The sequence below is a fragment of the Miniopterus schreibersii genome (genome assembly GCF_964146895.1).
Source record: "Miniopterus schreibersii genome assembly, chromosome: 1".
Lineage (NCBI taxonomy): Eukaryota > Metazoa > Chordata > Mammalia > Chiroptera > Miniopteridae > Miniopterus > Miniopterus schreibersii.
Window position 1 is genome coordinate 133109870 of NC_138101.1, and position 18327 is coordinate 133128196.

The window sequence follows — 18327 nt, forward strand, 5'->3', positions numbered from 1 at the left end:
CATATTTTTCCATTCCACTAATCTGAATAATAAGGGGTACAGAATGCAGCGTTTGTACACTGAATGGAGAAAGGATTGGAATGTAAAAGGAGAACACTTGTGTTCTCTAGGGGTGTTGAGGCTTTCCACTTGTGCACTGAGAGTCACACCTGGTTTGATAATGCAATGATATCTTCACTTGTCATTATTTGAGATGCTACTCTGGGTTATTATTTTATGTACACCAAGAAAGGAACAAAGTGTCCTCAACTAGACAGTAACATGCCGTTGATTACAGGATTCATTCTTGTTGTAGAGAGGTTAAAATGTGAAATATTGTGCACCTTGGAATCACTGAATATGACAATCAATAGCATAATACAGGGTGGGAGGAAAGATGGCAGCACTCTGACATGAAGCAGAGCACCCTTGCTTCCAGCCATGGACTGGATACTGCTAAAATGCTGCGTAACTAGCTTGGAAAAAACAGAGAAATACACTTGAGTGGACACATTTTGAGTAAGGAGCACTGAAGAAGCATCACAGAGTGGTACGGGGGTCATAGAAAGTGGGAGTTCTCCCTGAAACCAGCACTCGGCTCTGAGGCCTGAGGGTTAGAGGCTGCAAAGCTTTCTCCCCTTGGGAGTGTGGACTAGCATCCAAAAGCTGGGATCCCAAAGCCGGAGAGGAAGAGAAGGGGAGGAGAGCCCGTGCGTGGAGGGCAGAGGGACCCAGGGGCACAGTGTCTCTGAGAGGAGGGGACCATGCCTCCCAGTGAAACAATGCACCTACTGGTGGCAGCTGAGACAGGAGTCTTTCACCTCCGGTGCTGACCACAGTAAAGGCTGTCCCACAGTGTGTGGCTTCTGAATAGAAAAGGACCAGAGGGCTGCACTGAGCAGCCACCTACAGGGACCCTCTGCCTTCCTGTAAGGCATTGTGTAGACCGCCAGAAAGCATTTGAACTGTGTGGTGTGTGGAAGGTAAAGAGAGCCCTCCCGCTGGCAGAGGACCAGAGCCACCAGTGGGGCAGAGCAGGTTTTCTGCCCCTGGAGAGGGACCAGAGCTTCCAGTGGGGAGGATAGGGGCTCCAGCTGCTGGAGCTGCTGGTGGCGTGAATTAGAGATTTTTGACCTGCTCTGAGGGGAGCCGGGATAGCATGCGAGAAGCTGCTCCAGCTTTACTGAGATCAGCTGTGCAGGGGGCTGTGTGGGGTTGACTTTGTGATCCCCCTCTGCTTGGTCCAAGGTGTGGGGGTGCTGGGACCTCACAGAGAGGATTCTCTGCCTGTGTGTTGCTTTGTGGGTTTTTGTTTTTGATTGCTGATCAGGTGTCCACCTTCCTGGCTTGCATTGGGCAGACAGGCCAGTGAAAGCATTGAGTCTGCATTGTGGAGAGTTTGAAATGAGCATCCTCTCAGATCAGCCAACCTCAACTGGGAGAGGAGGGGCAGAGCATGCCTACCTCTCCTGCAGGCTAAGAGCACCACCCCCAACAGGAAAGGGGCTGGTTCAGCTCACTGAAGCCCCAGATACCCCAAAGGGCACAGTCCTGAGGGGGAAGGGAGAACAGCTCTAGTGTCGGTCTTGGGGCTGCTTAGCAAGAGGTGTGGGTCATGCTGAGGCCAGGTGCTGCTTTTTTGGGTTCATGCAACTTTGAGAGATTTTAGGGAAGTCCACAGCATGAGCCAAGACAGGTTGTTTGTATAGAAAAGCCTGTCATGTCAGCCTGGCCCCCAAGAAGTAGCAGGGACAGTGGAGACTGTGGGGAGCTTGCCTGAACCCACAGGCTGAATTGGACCCCAAGAAATTAATGACTCCAGCACAGCCACCACAGAAGACCAAACAAGCATCACATGGTCCCCTGGTGTGGCAAAAGCAGTTGGTAGCAGTTACCCAGAAAAGATAAGCACATCATCGTCACTGCAGTGTTAGTTCTGCCATGCAGAGGGTAGGCCCACAGAGTGTGCCCGCCTGACCCACAGCAAGAGTGATAAAGTCTCACCATCACAGGGTCATCAGGAGAAACGGTTCAGATAAGAGGGCTTTGCCCAAACTCGTGGGAAGAGGGCCTCGGGACAGCTGAGGGTGGCAAACAGGAAATAAATGCTAAACAACTAGCTCCTGGGGCCAAGGTGGTTGGGGCCCAGGTCCAAAAGCCCAACAGGAAAGCATTTCCTCCTCCCATCCTACCCTGCCGGCTGTCCTCCTGCACCCACAGTTTCCCTGGCAACTATTACCCCCATATAGTCATGCACTATGCAGTGGTTTGGCACATGTATATACTGAAGGAGTTGTTGCGGGTTGTATTGTGACCCTCCAAAAATCATATTGAAGTCTTAAGTCCCAGTGCCCCAGAATGTGACCTTATTTGGAAATGGGGTCATTGCAGAATTAAGATGAGGTCAAACTGGAGTCCAGTGGGTCCTTAATCCAGTATGGGTAGTGTCCTTATAAGAAAAGGAGAGAGACGCACACAGGGAGAAGGCCATGTGATGACAAAGGCAGAGATTGAATGATGCATCTGCAGGCCAAGGACCACCAAGGACTGCCACCAGAAGCTAGGGGAGAGGTATGGGACAGATTCTTTTTCATAGCTTGCAGAAAGAACCAACTCTGCAGACACCTTGATCTGAGACTTCCAGTCTCTAGACTGAGAGAGGAAAAATTTCTATTGTTTTAAGCCACCTAGCTTGTAGTGCTTATTTTCTCCCCCCAAATACGGTTAGATAGAAGCATTAACAACACTCCCCAAGTTACACCTGGAGGGTTGGCCCTACCCTGTACTTTTGAATCTTTACACCTCCTATCTCATTAGTTTCACATAATTAGCCTCTTCACTCTCCCCCAACAGCCTTACCAAAATCATATCTGCAGCTGGGCAGCATTTTCCATTCAGTAAACAAAGGAATCTTCTTGCAGCTAAGAATATAAGATGGAAATAACAGTTGTCTCTCCTGCAGCCCACCCTGCAAAGATAAGACCCTCATGGCTACAATGTTAGTTCTGAGGTGCACAAGATGATGAACCAAGGAGTGGGCCCAACTGACTGATGCTGAGGGTGATGAGGGGCGGGTAGCATTGCAGAGTCTACAGGAGAAACTGTGCTTTGCCAAACTAATGAGAAGGGGCACTCTAGGACTTTCCTGCCTAGTGCAGGGATAGTAAGTGGAAACTAGAAATATCAGGGGCTTCGGGTCAAGGTGGCAGAGTAGGAAAACACTGTACTCACCTCCCCCCATGACCACGTCAAAATTACAACTAAACTACAGAACAACTGTCATTGAGAACTGCCTGCAGGCTAGCTGAACAGAACGCATAACTAAGAAGAAACCACCTTGAGAGTGGTAGGAGGGGCAGAGACGCAGACGAGCTGGCCCCACACCCACGTGTAGTGGTTAAAGATCAGGAGGGATAGCTGGACTGTGGAGGTCTCCCCTGAGGAGCCAGGAGTCCCAGCCCCACACCAAGCTCCATGCCCCTGGGTTCCAGTGCCTGAAAGAAAAGTCCCCATAACCCTGGCTGTGAAATTTAGCTAGATGGTGTCTGAGTGAGAGGGAGGGCTGCTAGATCCCAGACAGTCCCTCTTTTCTTTTCTTTTTTTTAAATATATCTTTATTGATTTCAGAGAGAGGAAAGGAGAGGAAGAGAGGGAGATAGAAACATCAATGATGAGAGAGTCATTGATCGAGCCCACAACCTGAGCATGTGCCCTGACCAGGAATCGAACCCTGATCACCTGGATCCTAGGTCGATGCTCAAGCGCTGAGCCACACCCAGCAGGGCCCAGACAGTCCCTCTTAAACAGCCAGTGCACAAACTTCCTTGCTGATGCACTCACTCACTCTGAGCTCCAGCGCTGGGTGGCAGCTCAAAAGGCACCAGCGACACTCAGAAAGGAACTGAATTGTCTGGCTTCAGGGTGAGGGCTGGAGGAGCAGTTTTGTGCTGGCGGAAGTGCTGGCAGAGGTCATTGTTCCTTTGCTGACTCCTTCCACGGCAGGCATAGGCAGACGCCATACCTGAGTCTCCTTCAACCAAGCCCACATTGTTCTCCCAACCTTGGTGATTCCCTGAGACCCTGCCCCATTCAACTTGTAGATCCACCCAAGCCACTTCCAGTGACTTTTCTATACAAACAACCTGTCTTGGCTCATGCTGTGGACTTCCTTAAAATCTCTCAAAGTTTCATGAACCCAAACAAGCATCACCTGGCCTCAGCATGACCCACACCTCTTGTTAAGCAGCCCCAAGACCTACACTAGAGGGACCCAGCCTCAGTTCACAGCTTAGCCTCTTCCGGAGACCTCCATCAAATCCCAGCACAAGTGGCAACCATATGTAAATCACTTTGTAGCTCATACCAAGTGGCCCCAGGCAGGGCGCAGGCAGCAGCTGACGTTGGCCTGCACCTCCCAAGAAACCCCAGAACCAACGCCACCTGGTGGCCAGCTTCAAACCACACTAGCGCACTACCCAACCATCTCCACAAATGACACATTCAAAGGACAGATTTTGCAGGCACCAGGGCCCTGCTAAAGTGAGTTCTGCTCTGTAGGGTCGGCCCGGGCACAACAGCTCCTTCACTGTAGTCACAGCCAGTTCTCACAACCAAACAACCTGAAGGTCATTCCCTCCCATTGAAACCCAGTTATGATAGTTATGACTTGTGTCATCTTGGTCATGTGTATGTGTCCGAGTCTCAATTCTACATCTATAAAGTGACAGTAATGGTATTTCCCAAGGTTGTTACAGAAAAAAACTCAGATACTGACATCTGTATTCTTTTTCAAAAAAATTAACTAGATTCCTAATGGAAGAGTAGAAAACCCCAGCCCCCCAAAAGCAAACATCCTTCTACATCTACATCCCCACTGGCAGGACTCAACTTCTCTATTTCCCTTTGATGGTAGAGCAGAAAGGGGCCTTAACTTGGAATCAGGAAAGTCTAATTCTGAACCATAAGCCTGGGTAGTAGATACATAAAATTAAAATAGTAATACCTACTTCACTGGATTGTGATGAAAATATATCAAAGAGTAATGACAATAAATGATATGCATAGGCTCTCAAAAAATGCTAATTCCAATCCCATTTGCTCTTGAGATAATGTGTGTAAAGTCCTAAAACAGGGTATGTTCCCTTCCCCCATCTACTCTCCTTGGACCTCTCTCTTCTTCTGCCAATGAACATTTGATTCAGAGGAAGCAAGAGCTTCAGATCATTTCTCAAATTACAGGCAAAAATCCTGTAAGTGGGTACAGCTCACATTTTAACATGGAATGGAATAGAATGGGAATGGGATGGATGGAATGGAATGGAATGGAATGGAATGGAATGGAATGGAATGGAATGGAATGGAATGGAATGGAATGGAATGGAAACTAACAGAGAGCACTGTACATGATAAAAATAAATATTGTTTCCTGAAACTTTTGACTCATGTGTATGTTTTTGTTTGTTTGTCTGTTGTTTGTTTTTTAATTCTCACCCAAGGATATTTTCTCCATTGCTTTTCAGAGAGAGTGGAAGGGGGAGAGAGAAGAGAGAGACATCAATGTAAGAGAGACAGATCTACTGGTTGCCCCCTGACCTGCCCCCACTGGGGTCGGGGATTGAGCCTGCAACCCAGGTACACGCCCTTGGCCAGAATCGAACCTTGGACTCTTCAGTCTGTGGACTGACACTCTAACCACTGAGCCAAACCAGCTAGAGCCCGTGTGTATGTTTGTGCTCATGTACTCACACAAAACATGCATGGCATTGAGTCTTTTTGCAAAATGCATTTCCTACTACAGGCTAGAGCCATAAAAGTAAATATGCTTCTGAATGCTCAGTGTAATAAATCTCCCTTACCGATGCTTCTGAAAGGCCTCTAACAAACTGCCCTAACTGGGAAAGACATGATCCCACCCAACCCACTCCAGATAAGGCACCATGGTGGAGAGTTCATCCTGGAAGCCAGGACTTCAGAGTTCTGGCTTCAACTTCACCTTTAGCAAAACAAAGGGCAACTCTGGGGGAACTTCTGATCAAAAAGCAAGCCAGCTTAGAATGAGAGAATAAAACATGACCACCAGTTCCTGTGGTTTCCAGCCCTGCCCCTTCTACTCTTGCTCGAAGTTCTAAAGCTCATAACTGGAAAAGAGAAGCAGCACCTGCCATGGGCAGCCTCTCTGAGAAAATGGGTCATCTTCCTCTCCCCTTGCTGTTCTTCCTTCTATGCTCCAGATCTGAAGCTGATGAGTCTGAGGGTCTTCCCCTCTGGAAGTTTCAGGATCAGCTCCTAAAACAAAGTTTTGTCTGAATATAGCTGACTCTTAAACAGGAGAGGGGCAGGATCTCTCAAGGGTCCAGAGTGATGTTTCCTCTTGGGATGCACCCACCCATTCTCTGCAGCCTATGGTAGTTCCAGGAACAAGGAACCCTCTATTGACTGAGGAATACTCCAGAGCAGTTGGGAGGAAAAGCGGTATCTTCTCTAACATGTGTGATCATGTGTATAAAGTCCTATGTTCTCTTCACCTTCTGAGCTATGGGGCTACACATTACCTTATAATTTGGCCCTCTTGTGACACAGCTCATGGGCTGTGGAGGAGGTCAAGACAGAAACCTATAGAGCTTGTCCTGCAAGGTGACAGAGGAGGGTTGAGACAGGGGCAGAATGGGAGTGGGGGAAATCTGAGGTGGAAAATGCCTGAGTGGCATCTAAGGCTGGTTGGCTACTGTGCCTGAAGGAAGGGATGAGAATTCATGTAGGAGGTTGTGCCTGGGGAAAGTGGATACTAGAGACACCTGAGAGGAAAGATGGGCAGAATACAGGGTAAGGATGAGATTCAAGGGAGGCCTCTCTGAGCTTTAACCCAGCTTGTGCATTCTCTGGAGAGAGTACCAATGTCTGTGTTCAGGCCTGTGATTCTCTGTTCCAGGGGAGATTATCAGGAACACAGAATGCAAGCCTCACTCCTGCTCCTACATGGCCCACCTGGAAATTGTCACTCCCCAGAATAAAGTGGTGTACTGTGGTGGTTTCCTGATAAGACGGAACTTTGTGTTGACGGCTGCTCACTGTGCAGGAAGGTGAGACAACAGGGTCCTGTTTATCTCCAAATGGGAGATAAACATCCAGGGTAGCAACTAGGGACATGCCTGAGGAGGGGCTCCTGGGTCTGGGTCACTTTAAGGAGAGGCAAGAATTGGACTAAGGAAATTGTTCTCATAATTGCATGGATGCCCTGATCCTCAATCACTGTGCACTCAGTTCACCTACTAAGGAATAGGAGACCTCATCCAAGCATCTCTCCTCTAAAAGTAGCTCTCCCTTCCCAAATCCCAGCACATAAGATGCCCGACTCACTTCTTGGGGCCCTACCCAGTTCTCTGGGCCACTTCCTCTCTGTTCTTTCCAAGAACACTAGCCCTTAGTTCTCAGGGACCTGAACCCATCCTTTCCATGGGAAGCAGGAAACAGAGTCCACCTGAGACCCCACCACTTCTTTTCTCTGATATCTCTTGCTCCAGAGGGCTGGCCCTCATATAGCACTCCCTGAATTAGGAAGTGCTAACCCTGCCCCCTGGGTCCTCCATGGCCTGCTCTGTCCCCGGCAATTCCTAAGAGTCTTAGAAATTGTCTCTGTTCCCTGGGAAAAGCCTTCCTTGAGTAAAACCTGAGCCCCTAAATGCCACAGTGGCCCAGGAAAGAGGGAGTGGGTAGAGTCTTGTGACCTACTGAGAGACTCCAGTCCCCTTATCTTAGAAAGGGTACATCTCAGGAGAAACCCGAAACTGTCACTCTTCTCCTTGACTTTCCTTCTCCCTCACAACAGGCGTATAATGGTTACCCTTGGAGCCCATAACATAACAAAGAAAGAAGACACATGGCAGAAGCTTGAGGTCACAAAACAATTCCCTCATCCAAAATCTGATTACAGTCTTGCTCATCATGTTACTAAAGGTGACAACATCTTTCTTCCCCTTCTTCACTTTCTGTTCTCTTAGGCTTCTCCTTCAGGTCCCTATTGCCCTGAAATTTTCCCAACCTGCCTCTGGACTGCACATCCCTCCAACTCAACACTAGATGTGGCTCTGTTGTGAAGCAAACTGCTCTCTCCCTCCCTGATTGCTTCCAACTGCATCCTAACCCATCTCTAGCACAGACAGCCCCTCATTCCCTTCACAGTTGAATGAGAAAGCCAACCTGACCCTGGCGGTGGGGACATTCCCCCTTCTGTCCAGTTCAATTTCGACCCACCTGGGAGAATGTGCCGAGTGGCTGGTTGGGGAATAATAGAAGTGGAGAAATCAGGCTCCAACACTCTGCAAGAGGTGAAGCTGAGACTCATGGATCCCCAGGCCTGCAGACACTTCAGAACTTTTGACCACAGTCTCCAGCTGTGCATGGGCAATCCCAAAAAGACAAAATCTGCATTTAAGGTAATCTCTAGACTAGGGTTCTTTTCCACAAATCACTGTTCAGGGTCCAGGTATCCCCTGGAGTGAGATGGGGTCAAAAGATTGTCAACAAATTATAGGGTTTGAGATCAAAGTGCTGAGGCAACTGGAATTGTCCCTCCGTGGATCCATTCTCCCATGGCCCTGTGCAGTCTCTAACCACCCTTTGGTCTGCTAAATAGGATAACAATAAGGAAAAGAAGAAGGGGCGGCAGACCAAGACATATAACTCCGTGAGGAGCCAGGGCTCCTGGGTCTAACCCTAAGTCTGACTGTGACTCAGTTGGAACCCACCAGCAGCAGCAAATTACTGCCCTGACTCACCTTCTGCTCTCTCTCTTCCCCATCCCTCCACCCCACACTACAGGGAGACTCAGGTGGCCCTCTTCTGTGTTCTGGGGTGGCCGAGGGCATTGTCTCCTATGGACAAGAGAAGCTCCCTTTTGTCTTAACCTGGATCTCCCATTACCAGCCCTGGATCAATAAGGTCCTGAAGGAGAATTGACCCTGGAGTCTGGGCCAGCCCAAGAGGAAATCTGAACCAGACCTGAGCAGGTTTTTCTGTACCACATACTCCGAACAGTGTTGCTTCTGGTTCCTGCTAAAGTTTTGCCACACCCCTAATCCTCAAGAAGGTTCCTCTAGGTCACAAAACTCTCAATCACCCTCAATAAAGACTCAAGTTCCAGACATGTGTGTGTGTCTTCTCCCTCTACTGCTCTCTTCTCCCTGCACAGAGCAACCTGATACCCAGCCCAGGCAGCGTATAAGCTTTAAGAGGTGGGTGTATAGGTGTGTGAAAGAGAGTCAGAGAAAATAATGAAGAAAAAACTAGAGAAAGAAGAGAAAGGGGTTCCCTGAGAGGATCCATATTTCCAACTTAAACAAGAAATTACACCAGATTCTTCTTTGCCTTAATTATCAACCCTATACCAAGATTTAGTTTAAGAGTATTCAGAATCACTAACAACATTTTGAATTGCAAGCAAGTTGTACGATGTTTACAGCATCCCTGACTTCTCCCCACTTGATGCCCGTAACAACCCCCTCCACCACCAAGTAGTGACAACAAAAAATACCTCCAGGCATTGTTAGATGTCCCCCAGGGGGATGGGGGATGGATGGGACATGGTTTAGATATGTGATATAGAAAAAGCAGTTAGTACCATATAGGATCCACCTCGGTAAGAAAAGATCTACCATCTGCAGGGCTTTAATCTGAGATGTAGATTACTTCTCACTCATTGCTGCAAAACAGATACCTGGAGCAGATAAGAGGAGAGACAGCATTACAAATTCTGCATAAGCAACACCCTGCCACAAAAGGCTACACCCAAACCAGCAGGAAGTCAAAATCCTAGAGTCCGAACAGCACAAACTCTTGCCAGCTGAGGGACTGGCTGGAGGAGAGAAAACAGGGCAGGAAAGGGACAGACACACAGGAGCCTGCAGCTGATAGCACTCCTCTCTGAAGGTATGGTGAACCCCTTCCATCACATGAACTCTTTCTAGGAATTTGTCTTTAATAAATAATCAGAGATATACACAAAGAGTCATAAATAAAGAGTTTAACCTCAGCATTTTTAATAATAAAAAAATGAAATCCTGAAAACACATCATTATGAAAGGGTAAAAACCATAGTTTTTGCATTCTCTAAAGCCTCTACAGAGGGATCCTAAGCAACAAAATCTTGATGTTGTGATGTACAGAAATGGAGAAGAGTATTAAACCATATTTAAGAAATTTTTTTTAAATGAAAAAGAAATCTGAAGAGTGGAACAAAGTTTAGATGGTAAATTCATGGAATTGAATATTTTTAATTCATTCAAAATTTATTTTCAAAAACATTTAATGATGTGGGGAAATTCCATATAATGTAATGCTTTGTAAAAGCTATATAAAAATCTCCTGATAGTAGAATCTCAACTTTGTAAATGTGTATTTTGTGTATGCATGGGGGGAAAATGGAGAGCTCATAAACCAGAAAGACCTTCCCAGAAGGCTGTGGAACCAGAGCACAGAGGACTCAAGACAGAAAATACAGAAGAGACCCATGACCCTCTAGATCCACGGCTGGGGGAACCACTCACAGTAACAACTGTAAGGGAACCTCAAACTGGACACTGCTGAGCCCTGCCACCCAAGGCCCAATGCCTTAATTCAGCCTAAAATAAGGGAAAGAGAAAGCAGCTAAACTGCTCAAGTCAAAACACATTGTCTGAGTACTGACTACATGCCAAGACACAGCGCTGTGCGTGTAACAAAAAGGGAGGGATCTATGTCAGTATGAAGGCTCTAAGGCAGGATTGTTTTTCCTGGGAAGACCCTGGACATTTCCTCTTCTCACTGTAAAATATCCCATGACTGCAGGTCCCATCTCAGTCCCCCAAGCCAGAGAGGGATTAGGCCAAAGCTGACAGATCTCTGCCCAGATTATGTGATTTGTGGTTAAGACCATTATTTACTGGGTCTATGTTTTTTGTTAAATGATGAAAGGCTTCTGTCCTTACTCAACCTTTCAGTACTTTGAACTTATTTGGATAGTTGAAGTGTTTGAAGTTTTTTCATTTTGGTTTTGTAATATGGCTTTGGGGTTATCAGACACCATGGCTCCCAGAACAGGAGTTGGTTGCATTACTTTGGTTGGTTTCCTCATTAGTAGTTGCATCATTGGGCAGGGGTAGCCAGGAAGCTAAGATCTTTGCTAGTTTTCATGACACTTTTCCTGATGAAAATCTTCTCTGATTTTCACGTTGCACATGAGCTTGTCTTTGCTGGGCCTGCTGGTTCTGAAAAGTGTATCATAACCAACTGCAAGTTTTCCATTGCCAACCCCAGCTCTGGACTGTGAAACAATCAGGTCAACCTGTCCTTTGGGCCTTTATCTTCAGAGTCTGTCTGTCAGGTCCAAGCAATGACAGATGGCACAATCACACAGGAGAATTTAGGAAAATGCAAACAAATGGTGGATTTGTTTGCAAAGGGGGCAGAGTAACAGGAAACCAATAGGGAAGAGTGACACAAGAACGAGAAACACCACTGTCTCTTGGGCATGAAGGAACCTGGGGAAGAAGTGGTTACTGGAACCCAGAAAAAACGTTGAAGCTCTGCCTCTACTAGCTCTAGATGTGGCTGCAGGACAGGAGCTGAGGGCCATGGTAGAAGAAGGACTCACAGGCAACCAGTGATCTGGCACAGAGAGATTGTGTGAAAAAATTCCACTGTCTCACTCTTTTCCTGGCCCCCAACTCCTGCCAGTGCTCCTTTGGCCAATCCCCACTGAAAGCCAGAAGACAAGGGGAAAGTTGAAGCTGCCCAGAAGGTGAGCCCCAGAGCAGGATGAAGAGTGGATCTGGAGAGGTAGGGCCTTTTCCAGCCTATGCCTAACCCCTCAGGGAACCTTCCATAGAGTCTTTTGGCCTGTTCTGCCTCCCATGTACTTGGTTGAAAGTCCTAAAGCCACATGCAACTCTATACATCAGGCTCCTCAACTGTTCTTCTTCAAGGACAGGAGACAAAGGAAATGTCACATCACTGAGCTTAGATTCTCAAGCCTATACTAAAGTAGTTTTTGGTGCAGGAGTGGTAACTGACCCAGGAAAGCTACTGTTGTGATTCACTTCTACATGGGCAGCAAGAAAGGCTATTTTTTTAAGGCAAACCCCTCAAGAAGGAGACATTTGGCCCTAGGTGACAGAGGCCACCACGGGGGTCAGAGCTATTGCAGGAGCCAGAGCAATATTTTTTTGATCACTCAGTAACAACTCACTCCTAACTCCCCCACCATTCCATCACAGAGAGGGAACCCACTCCCATGCCGGGGAATGTGAGGTAACACTAATCATACTCAGCTAACAGCTTCAAGAGAATAAAGTGTTTGACATCTCTTCTGACTTGTGTCTTGCCCTCTTTGTTCAGCATTTTATAAGCAGTTTCTCTAGTCCCTCACTGCCCTGTCTGCATCTGAGAGGCTTGCTCACCTCAGGGCCTCCCACTACACTTGACCTGAACTTCAGGAAATATTTTTCCAATCCTTTGCCAAAGGGACCTACAAAATATCTAGCACTTTTGGGGGCTCTTCCATACATGACCTGAGCTGATACTAATACTTGGGGATCTGAAATGCAATCATGGCCCATTTCCTAGAGTTGGGACTTAGTAGATGCCAAGTAACAAATGGAGTCCTCACCTACAACCATCTAAGAGTGCGTCATTTGAGTCTTTGACCCACAGCCTGTGGTCAGTTCCCTGACCCCTGAGTACATATTTAGAATGTACACACAGTACTTAGAAGCTGAAAGACTCTCATAATGATTCTCTGATTCATGAAATAATGTCCATTTGGGTAGAAAAGCCTGTGAAGCTGCCTCCCCACCTCTGGCCAAAATGGTAACTCAGAAGGCAATGCAACATCCTAGGTGAAATGGCTTAGTTTAGTGGCACCCTCAAAGATGTAAAGCATGCAGGGGATGGTGCCCTGGAAAGCTAGATTTTCCATGGCAAATGACAATGGGCTACTGTAAGCTTCATCAACTACAGCCCCAATTGCTACTACTGTTCTGCATGTCATATCTTTGCAACCTAATAGGGCAGCAACCTAAACCAACAGACATGCTGGCCAAGGGGTGGAGTGGAGGGTGGGGAGATGGGTGTAGGAAAGTACTAAAGGAGAAAGATAACTATTAATAATGACCCCAGGACCAACAGCAAGAATAGGGACTATAGCTGCCCCTATAAAGGCATTTTTTTTTATGTAATTAATATTTAAATTGGTAGACTTTGAGTAAACCTCCATAACGGGGGGGGGGGGGGGGGGGGGGGACTCATCCAATCAGTTGAAGGCCTTAAGAGCAAAGACTGAGGTTTCCTGAAGTAGAAGAAATTCTTCAAGACTGCAACATAGAAACCCTGCCTGAGCTTCCAGCCTGCAGCCCTATGAAACTCGTATTTAAGACTGCAACATCACTCGTACCTGAATTTCCAGCCTGCCGTATCTACTAATATATACATATTTTGTTGCTGTTGTTATAATTGAAATGATCGCTACCTTCTTCAAGGTCCAGATGAAATAAACTGACTGTAAGGCTGGAGTGGATCAAATCATTTCAGAAGGAGGGGGGTGGATGATACTGTTAGTGCCCTACATTCCATCACCGCTCACTGAAGTGAGCCTCTCCAGAAGGCTTCTTACTTCAATAATCCAAAACCCTCTCCCTAAGAGCTTTCTTTGGTTGCAGGAGCAGCTCAGCCAGTGCCCACAGCAAACCAGAAATGGCCCCTAAAGCAGCCTCAATTCATGATGGATGGGAACTGGTTGATAATACTGTTCTGGTGGGACGACAACTCTGAGACTCGTCTATCACCATCCCCCAATAGTCCCAAGCAAGATGGAGCTCCAGTTGCTCACAGTGGCAATCTGCTCATTAACACCCCTGTATTTTCTTTCCTTCTTTCCTTCTGTTTCACTTCACTCCTCTGTTGATGCTTACAGGAGTCACATCACAATTAAGCTACTTGCACTCAAATCATTGTAACAGGATCTGTTTCTGGGGGAACCTAATCTAAGATACTCCTAAACATCAGGATTTATTTAAAACTACTGGCCTTTTTGTTCGACAACTTATCAAGGCTGCAGTGGTAGCAGCTGCTCCTGAAGTTTTGCTATGCTGCCCAAGGACGAAAAAAAGAAAGGTGCCAGAAAGTTGGCCAAGAAAGACAAAGACCCAGTAAACAAATCTGGGGGCAAAACCAAAAAAAAAGACATGGTCCAAAGGCAAAGTTCGGGACAAGCTCAATAACCTAGTCTTATTTGACAAAGCAACATATGACAAAGTCTCTAAGGAAGTTTCCATCTATAAGTTTACAACCCCAGCTGTTGTCTCTGAGCAGCTGAAAATCCGCCATTCCTTGGCCAGGGCAGCCCCTCAGGACCTCCTTAGTAAAAGACCTATTAAACTAGTTTCAAAGCACAGAGCTCAAATAATTTACACCAGCAAAACCAAAGGTGAGGATGCTCCAGCTGCTGGAGAAGATGCATAAACAACAGGTCCCACCAGCTGTACATTTTGAAAAATAAAACTTTATTAAATCAAAAAAAATTAAAAATTAAACTACTGTAATTAGTACAATATGATGTTGATGCAAAGGCAAGCAATTAGAGCAATAAAACAGAATAGAGTCTAGAAACAGACATATTCATCCCTGGACACTCAGTTTATAGAGGAACTACAGAGCAGTGAGAAAGAAATCATTTCAGTACAGGGACCAAATGAATATCCATGGGGAAAGATGAAATTTGATCCCTATCTCACAAACCCACAAAAATCAATTCCAGGTGATCCACAAGTGAAAGGTAAAACAATAAGACTTCTAGATGATGTGACAGAGGACTATCTTTATTAGCTTGGGGTTTAGAAAGATTTCTTCAAGGCACACAAAAATCACTAACCGTAAAGCAATTTTCTCAACCTTGCACTATTGACATTTTGAACCAGATAAACTTCTGTTGTGGAGGACTGTCCTGGGCATTGTAGGATATTTAACAACATCCCTGGCCTATCCACTAGATGCCAATCGCCACCACTACCCTAGGTATGACAACCAAAAATGTCTCCAAGACATTTCCAAATGTGACAAAACAGACTTCAAATCTAAGATAAATAACAACAAAAAATAGTCTAAGTATGTCCCAAATATTACCTGGGAAATACTTACATTAAAATTTTTTTCATTGTTTATCTTAACTCGTTGTCATGTGTTTTATCTTATAACCCTACCTGGGGAGCAAAATCACCCCAGTTGAGAATTGTCTTAAAGGAAAAATGACTTGCTAAACTGAACTATAAGAAGGACTTTTAGTCATCAAAACACATCTTTAAGAGAGTGAAAAGGTAAGCCACAGAGTGGGGGAAGATCCTTGTACCACATATACCAACAAAGGGTTCATATGCAGGATTTACAAATAATGCCTATCAATCAATAAGAAAAAATCAGACAACCCAATAAAAGCTTAAAGAGATTTGAAAAGGAAATTAACAAAATAAGATATCCATATGTCCAGCAAACATATGAAAGCTACCCAACATCATTAGTAATAAGGATAGTACAAATTAAAACCACAATACAATACCACTATACCTTCACCAGAATGGCTAATTAAAAAGGTTGATAGCCCAGGCATTGTGGCTCAGTGGTTGAGCATCAACCTAGGAACCAGGAGGTCACATTTGATTCCCTGTCAGGGCATATGACAGGTTTGCTGGCTGGATCCCCAAAAGGGGGAGTGCAGAAGGCAGCCAATTGATGACATTTCTCTCTCATGGGTGTTTCTATCTATCCCTCTCCCTTCCTCTCTCTCTAAAAATCAATTTTTAAAAAGTTTTTAAAAGATTAATAATATCAAATATTGGCAAGAAAGTGACAGAAACTCTCATACATGGCAAGAGGGAGACTAAATCAACTCAACTACTTTGAGAAACTGAAAATACACATATCCTATGATATACCAATTCCGCTCCTGGGAATACACCCAAAAGACGTATCTGCATCATAAAGCACAAACAAGAATGCTCATAGCAACCTGAAATTGGGAAACAACCAGAAAGTCCATCAAGAACAGAATGAAAAGAGACGTTTTCGGTACAGTAACACCACATGGGATACTACCCTCATTAACCTCAATAAAAATATAACGACATGGATGAATCTCACAAGCACAATGTTGAGAGAAGAAAATAAAGCCAGACTGAAAAGAAGACCTATTGTGTCTGTCCATTTATATAGCGTTCAGAAGCAGAAAAAACTAATCTGTGGTGTTAAAAGTCAAGATAGCAGTTACCTTTGCTGAGGATGGAAAAAGCAGGAATTAAGAGGAGGCAGGCCCAGCCAGGTGTGGCTCAGCAGTTGAGCATTGACCTAGGATCCAGGAGATTGGGGTTCGATTCCTGGTCAGGGCACATGCCCAGGTTGTGGGCTGCAGCCAATCAATGACTCTCTCATCATTGATGTTTCTATCTCTCTCTCCCTCTCCCTTCCTCTCTCTGAAATCAATAAAGATATATTTTAAATATATATATATATAGGAGGCAGGCTTCTGAAGGGCTGGTACTGTTCTGTCCCTGACGGGGATCCTGCTTACATGAGTATGTCACTCTGATAACTCAGTTACATTAATGTTACACTGCACTTCAAAGTTTGGGGGTTTTGTTAAGTTAGTTTTTAGTCCCCTTGAGTTTTTTGGTTATCTCATTTCTAGTTAACATCTAAATCTTGTTATTCACTGACTTCTCTTTTTCTCTCATCCAGCCTATTCTACTATATTTTTAAAATACATTTTTATTGATTTCAGAGAGAGGACAGGAGAAAGAGAGAGAGAGAGAAAAACATCATTGATGAGAGAGAGAGTCATTGATCTGCTGCCTCCTGCATGCCCCCAACTGGAGATCGAGCCTGCAACCTGGGCATGTGCCCTGACCAAGAATCGAACAACAATCTCCTGGTTCATAGGTCTATGCTCAACCACTGAGCCACACCTCCCGGACTACTATATTTTTTAAAAGGTGTGTTTTTACCTGCAGCAGCCAGCCTCTTGGACTATGCTGGTTAATCACTAAGGAGAATTATTTTAAGTACCTGTAAACATTAATCCAGGAATTTTATTTTTTAATTTACAGAGTTCTTACAGGTTGTTGCCTTTTAATACTCTATCTTTCCATTTTCATTAACTAATTTTCCTATTTTATCTCAGTTATCTCACTCTTCCACAAGGATGTTGGATTTAATTGGGTGTAAACACTATTACTAAAGGAATTACAGCTAACACCTGGCCTGGTTTATGTTGCAATCTATTTGCACATCCCAAATTTTAAGTAAAAACATCACCTCTAATTTCCACCCTAATAAGACCTTTTCCACCCTTTGTTTCCTCAAGTAATACAGTTTATATTAAATTAACAGCTTCTGGCCTGGGCAGGCGTGGCTCAGCGGTTGAGCGTCCACCTAGTATCCAGGTGATTGGGGTGCGATTCCCGGTCAGGACACATGCCCGGGTTGCGGGCTCGATCAATGACTCTCTCATCATTGATGTTCCTATCTCTCTCTCTCTCCCTCCTTTCCTCTCTCTGAAATCAATAAAGATATATTTTTAAAATAAATAAATAAATAAATATTAATTAATTAATTAACAACTTCTCTAACCTCACCTTTTACTCTTCAGACTGGCCAGGTGATCCACCAGAGAGAGTGCTCCACTTTTTTATATTCATGGTTCATTCTTTCTTCCATTCAACCTTGAGTAATAAAAGTCTACTTTGCTTTTCACCACTTCTCTCACTCCAGAATTCCACCCCCCACCAAAATGTCAAATAGTTCTAGAAGGCCAATGAATAAATAGGTTTTATGTATCGGGCAATGATCTGTCTTCTAAAGCAACTTCCGAGAGTACATGGTATCATAAAATCAGCAAACGTCTTATTGTATGTGAAAGTGATTCTGAAAATCACATGAGAATGTGATCTCCTCCCATAAACATTATATAATTTTTTACTTTAAGATTATTTGTCTTCCCCACATAGAGGGCCTCTTCACTTTCATCTGCCTAACCATATCCTTCTTTTACTGTGGAATTATGTCCCATTGACCATTTTCCCATTAAGTCCCTGCTGATCAGATAAGCCCTCATAAGCTGCTCATATGCTACTAAGGGTTTCAGATCCCCTGTTTAATAATTCATGACCCAGCTATGAAATAGGAGAACCATTTCTACAACCTGGATTGGCTTGACTTTTCCTGCCTGCCTCTACTTGCTACACTGGTTGGTCAGGGGAAAAACAAACCCAGGAAAAGCCTCCTGATGGACATTTTTACAGCCCAGAGCCTGAACATTGGCAACAGTCTGTA

General features: G+C 45.2%; 1 protein-coding gene and 1 pseudogene across 2 annotated transcripts; both read left to right on the top strand.

Annotated features, from left to right (window-relative positions):
• Positions 1-6141: 6141 nt before the first annotated feature.
• LOC308548198 (chymase-like) lies at positions 6142-8934 on the top strand (the record flags this gene model as incomplete). Its single annotated transcript, XM_081119341.1, is given in 6 exon segments — positions 6142-6220; positions 6908-7058; positions 7805-7932; positions 8135-8203; positions 8206-8411; positions 8797-8934. Coding segments are annotated over 6 exon segments (771 nt in total).
• Positions 8935-14093: 5159 nt separating this feature from the next.
• Positions 14094-14469, top strand: LOC308559016 (small ribosomal subunit protein eS25 pseudogene; annotated as a pseudogene). Its single transcript has one exon. The product of its transcript is annotated as a small ribosomal subunit protein eS25 pseudogene (transcript).
• The last annotated feature ends 3858 nt before the right edge of the window (positions 14470-18327 follow it).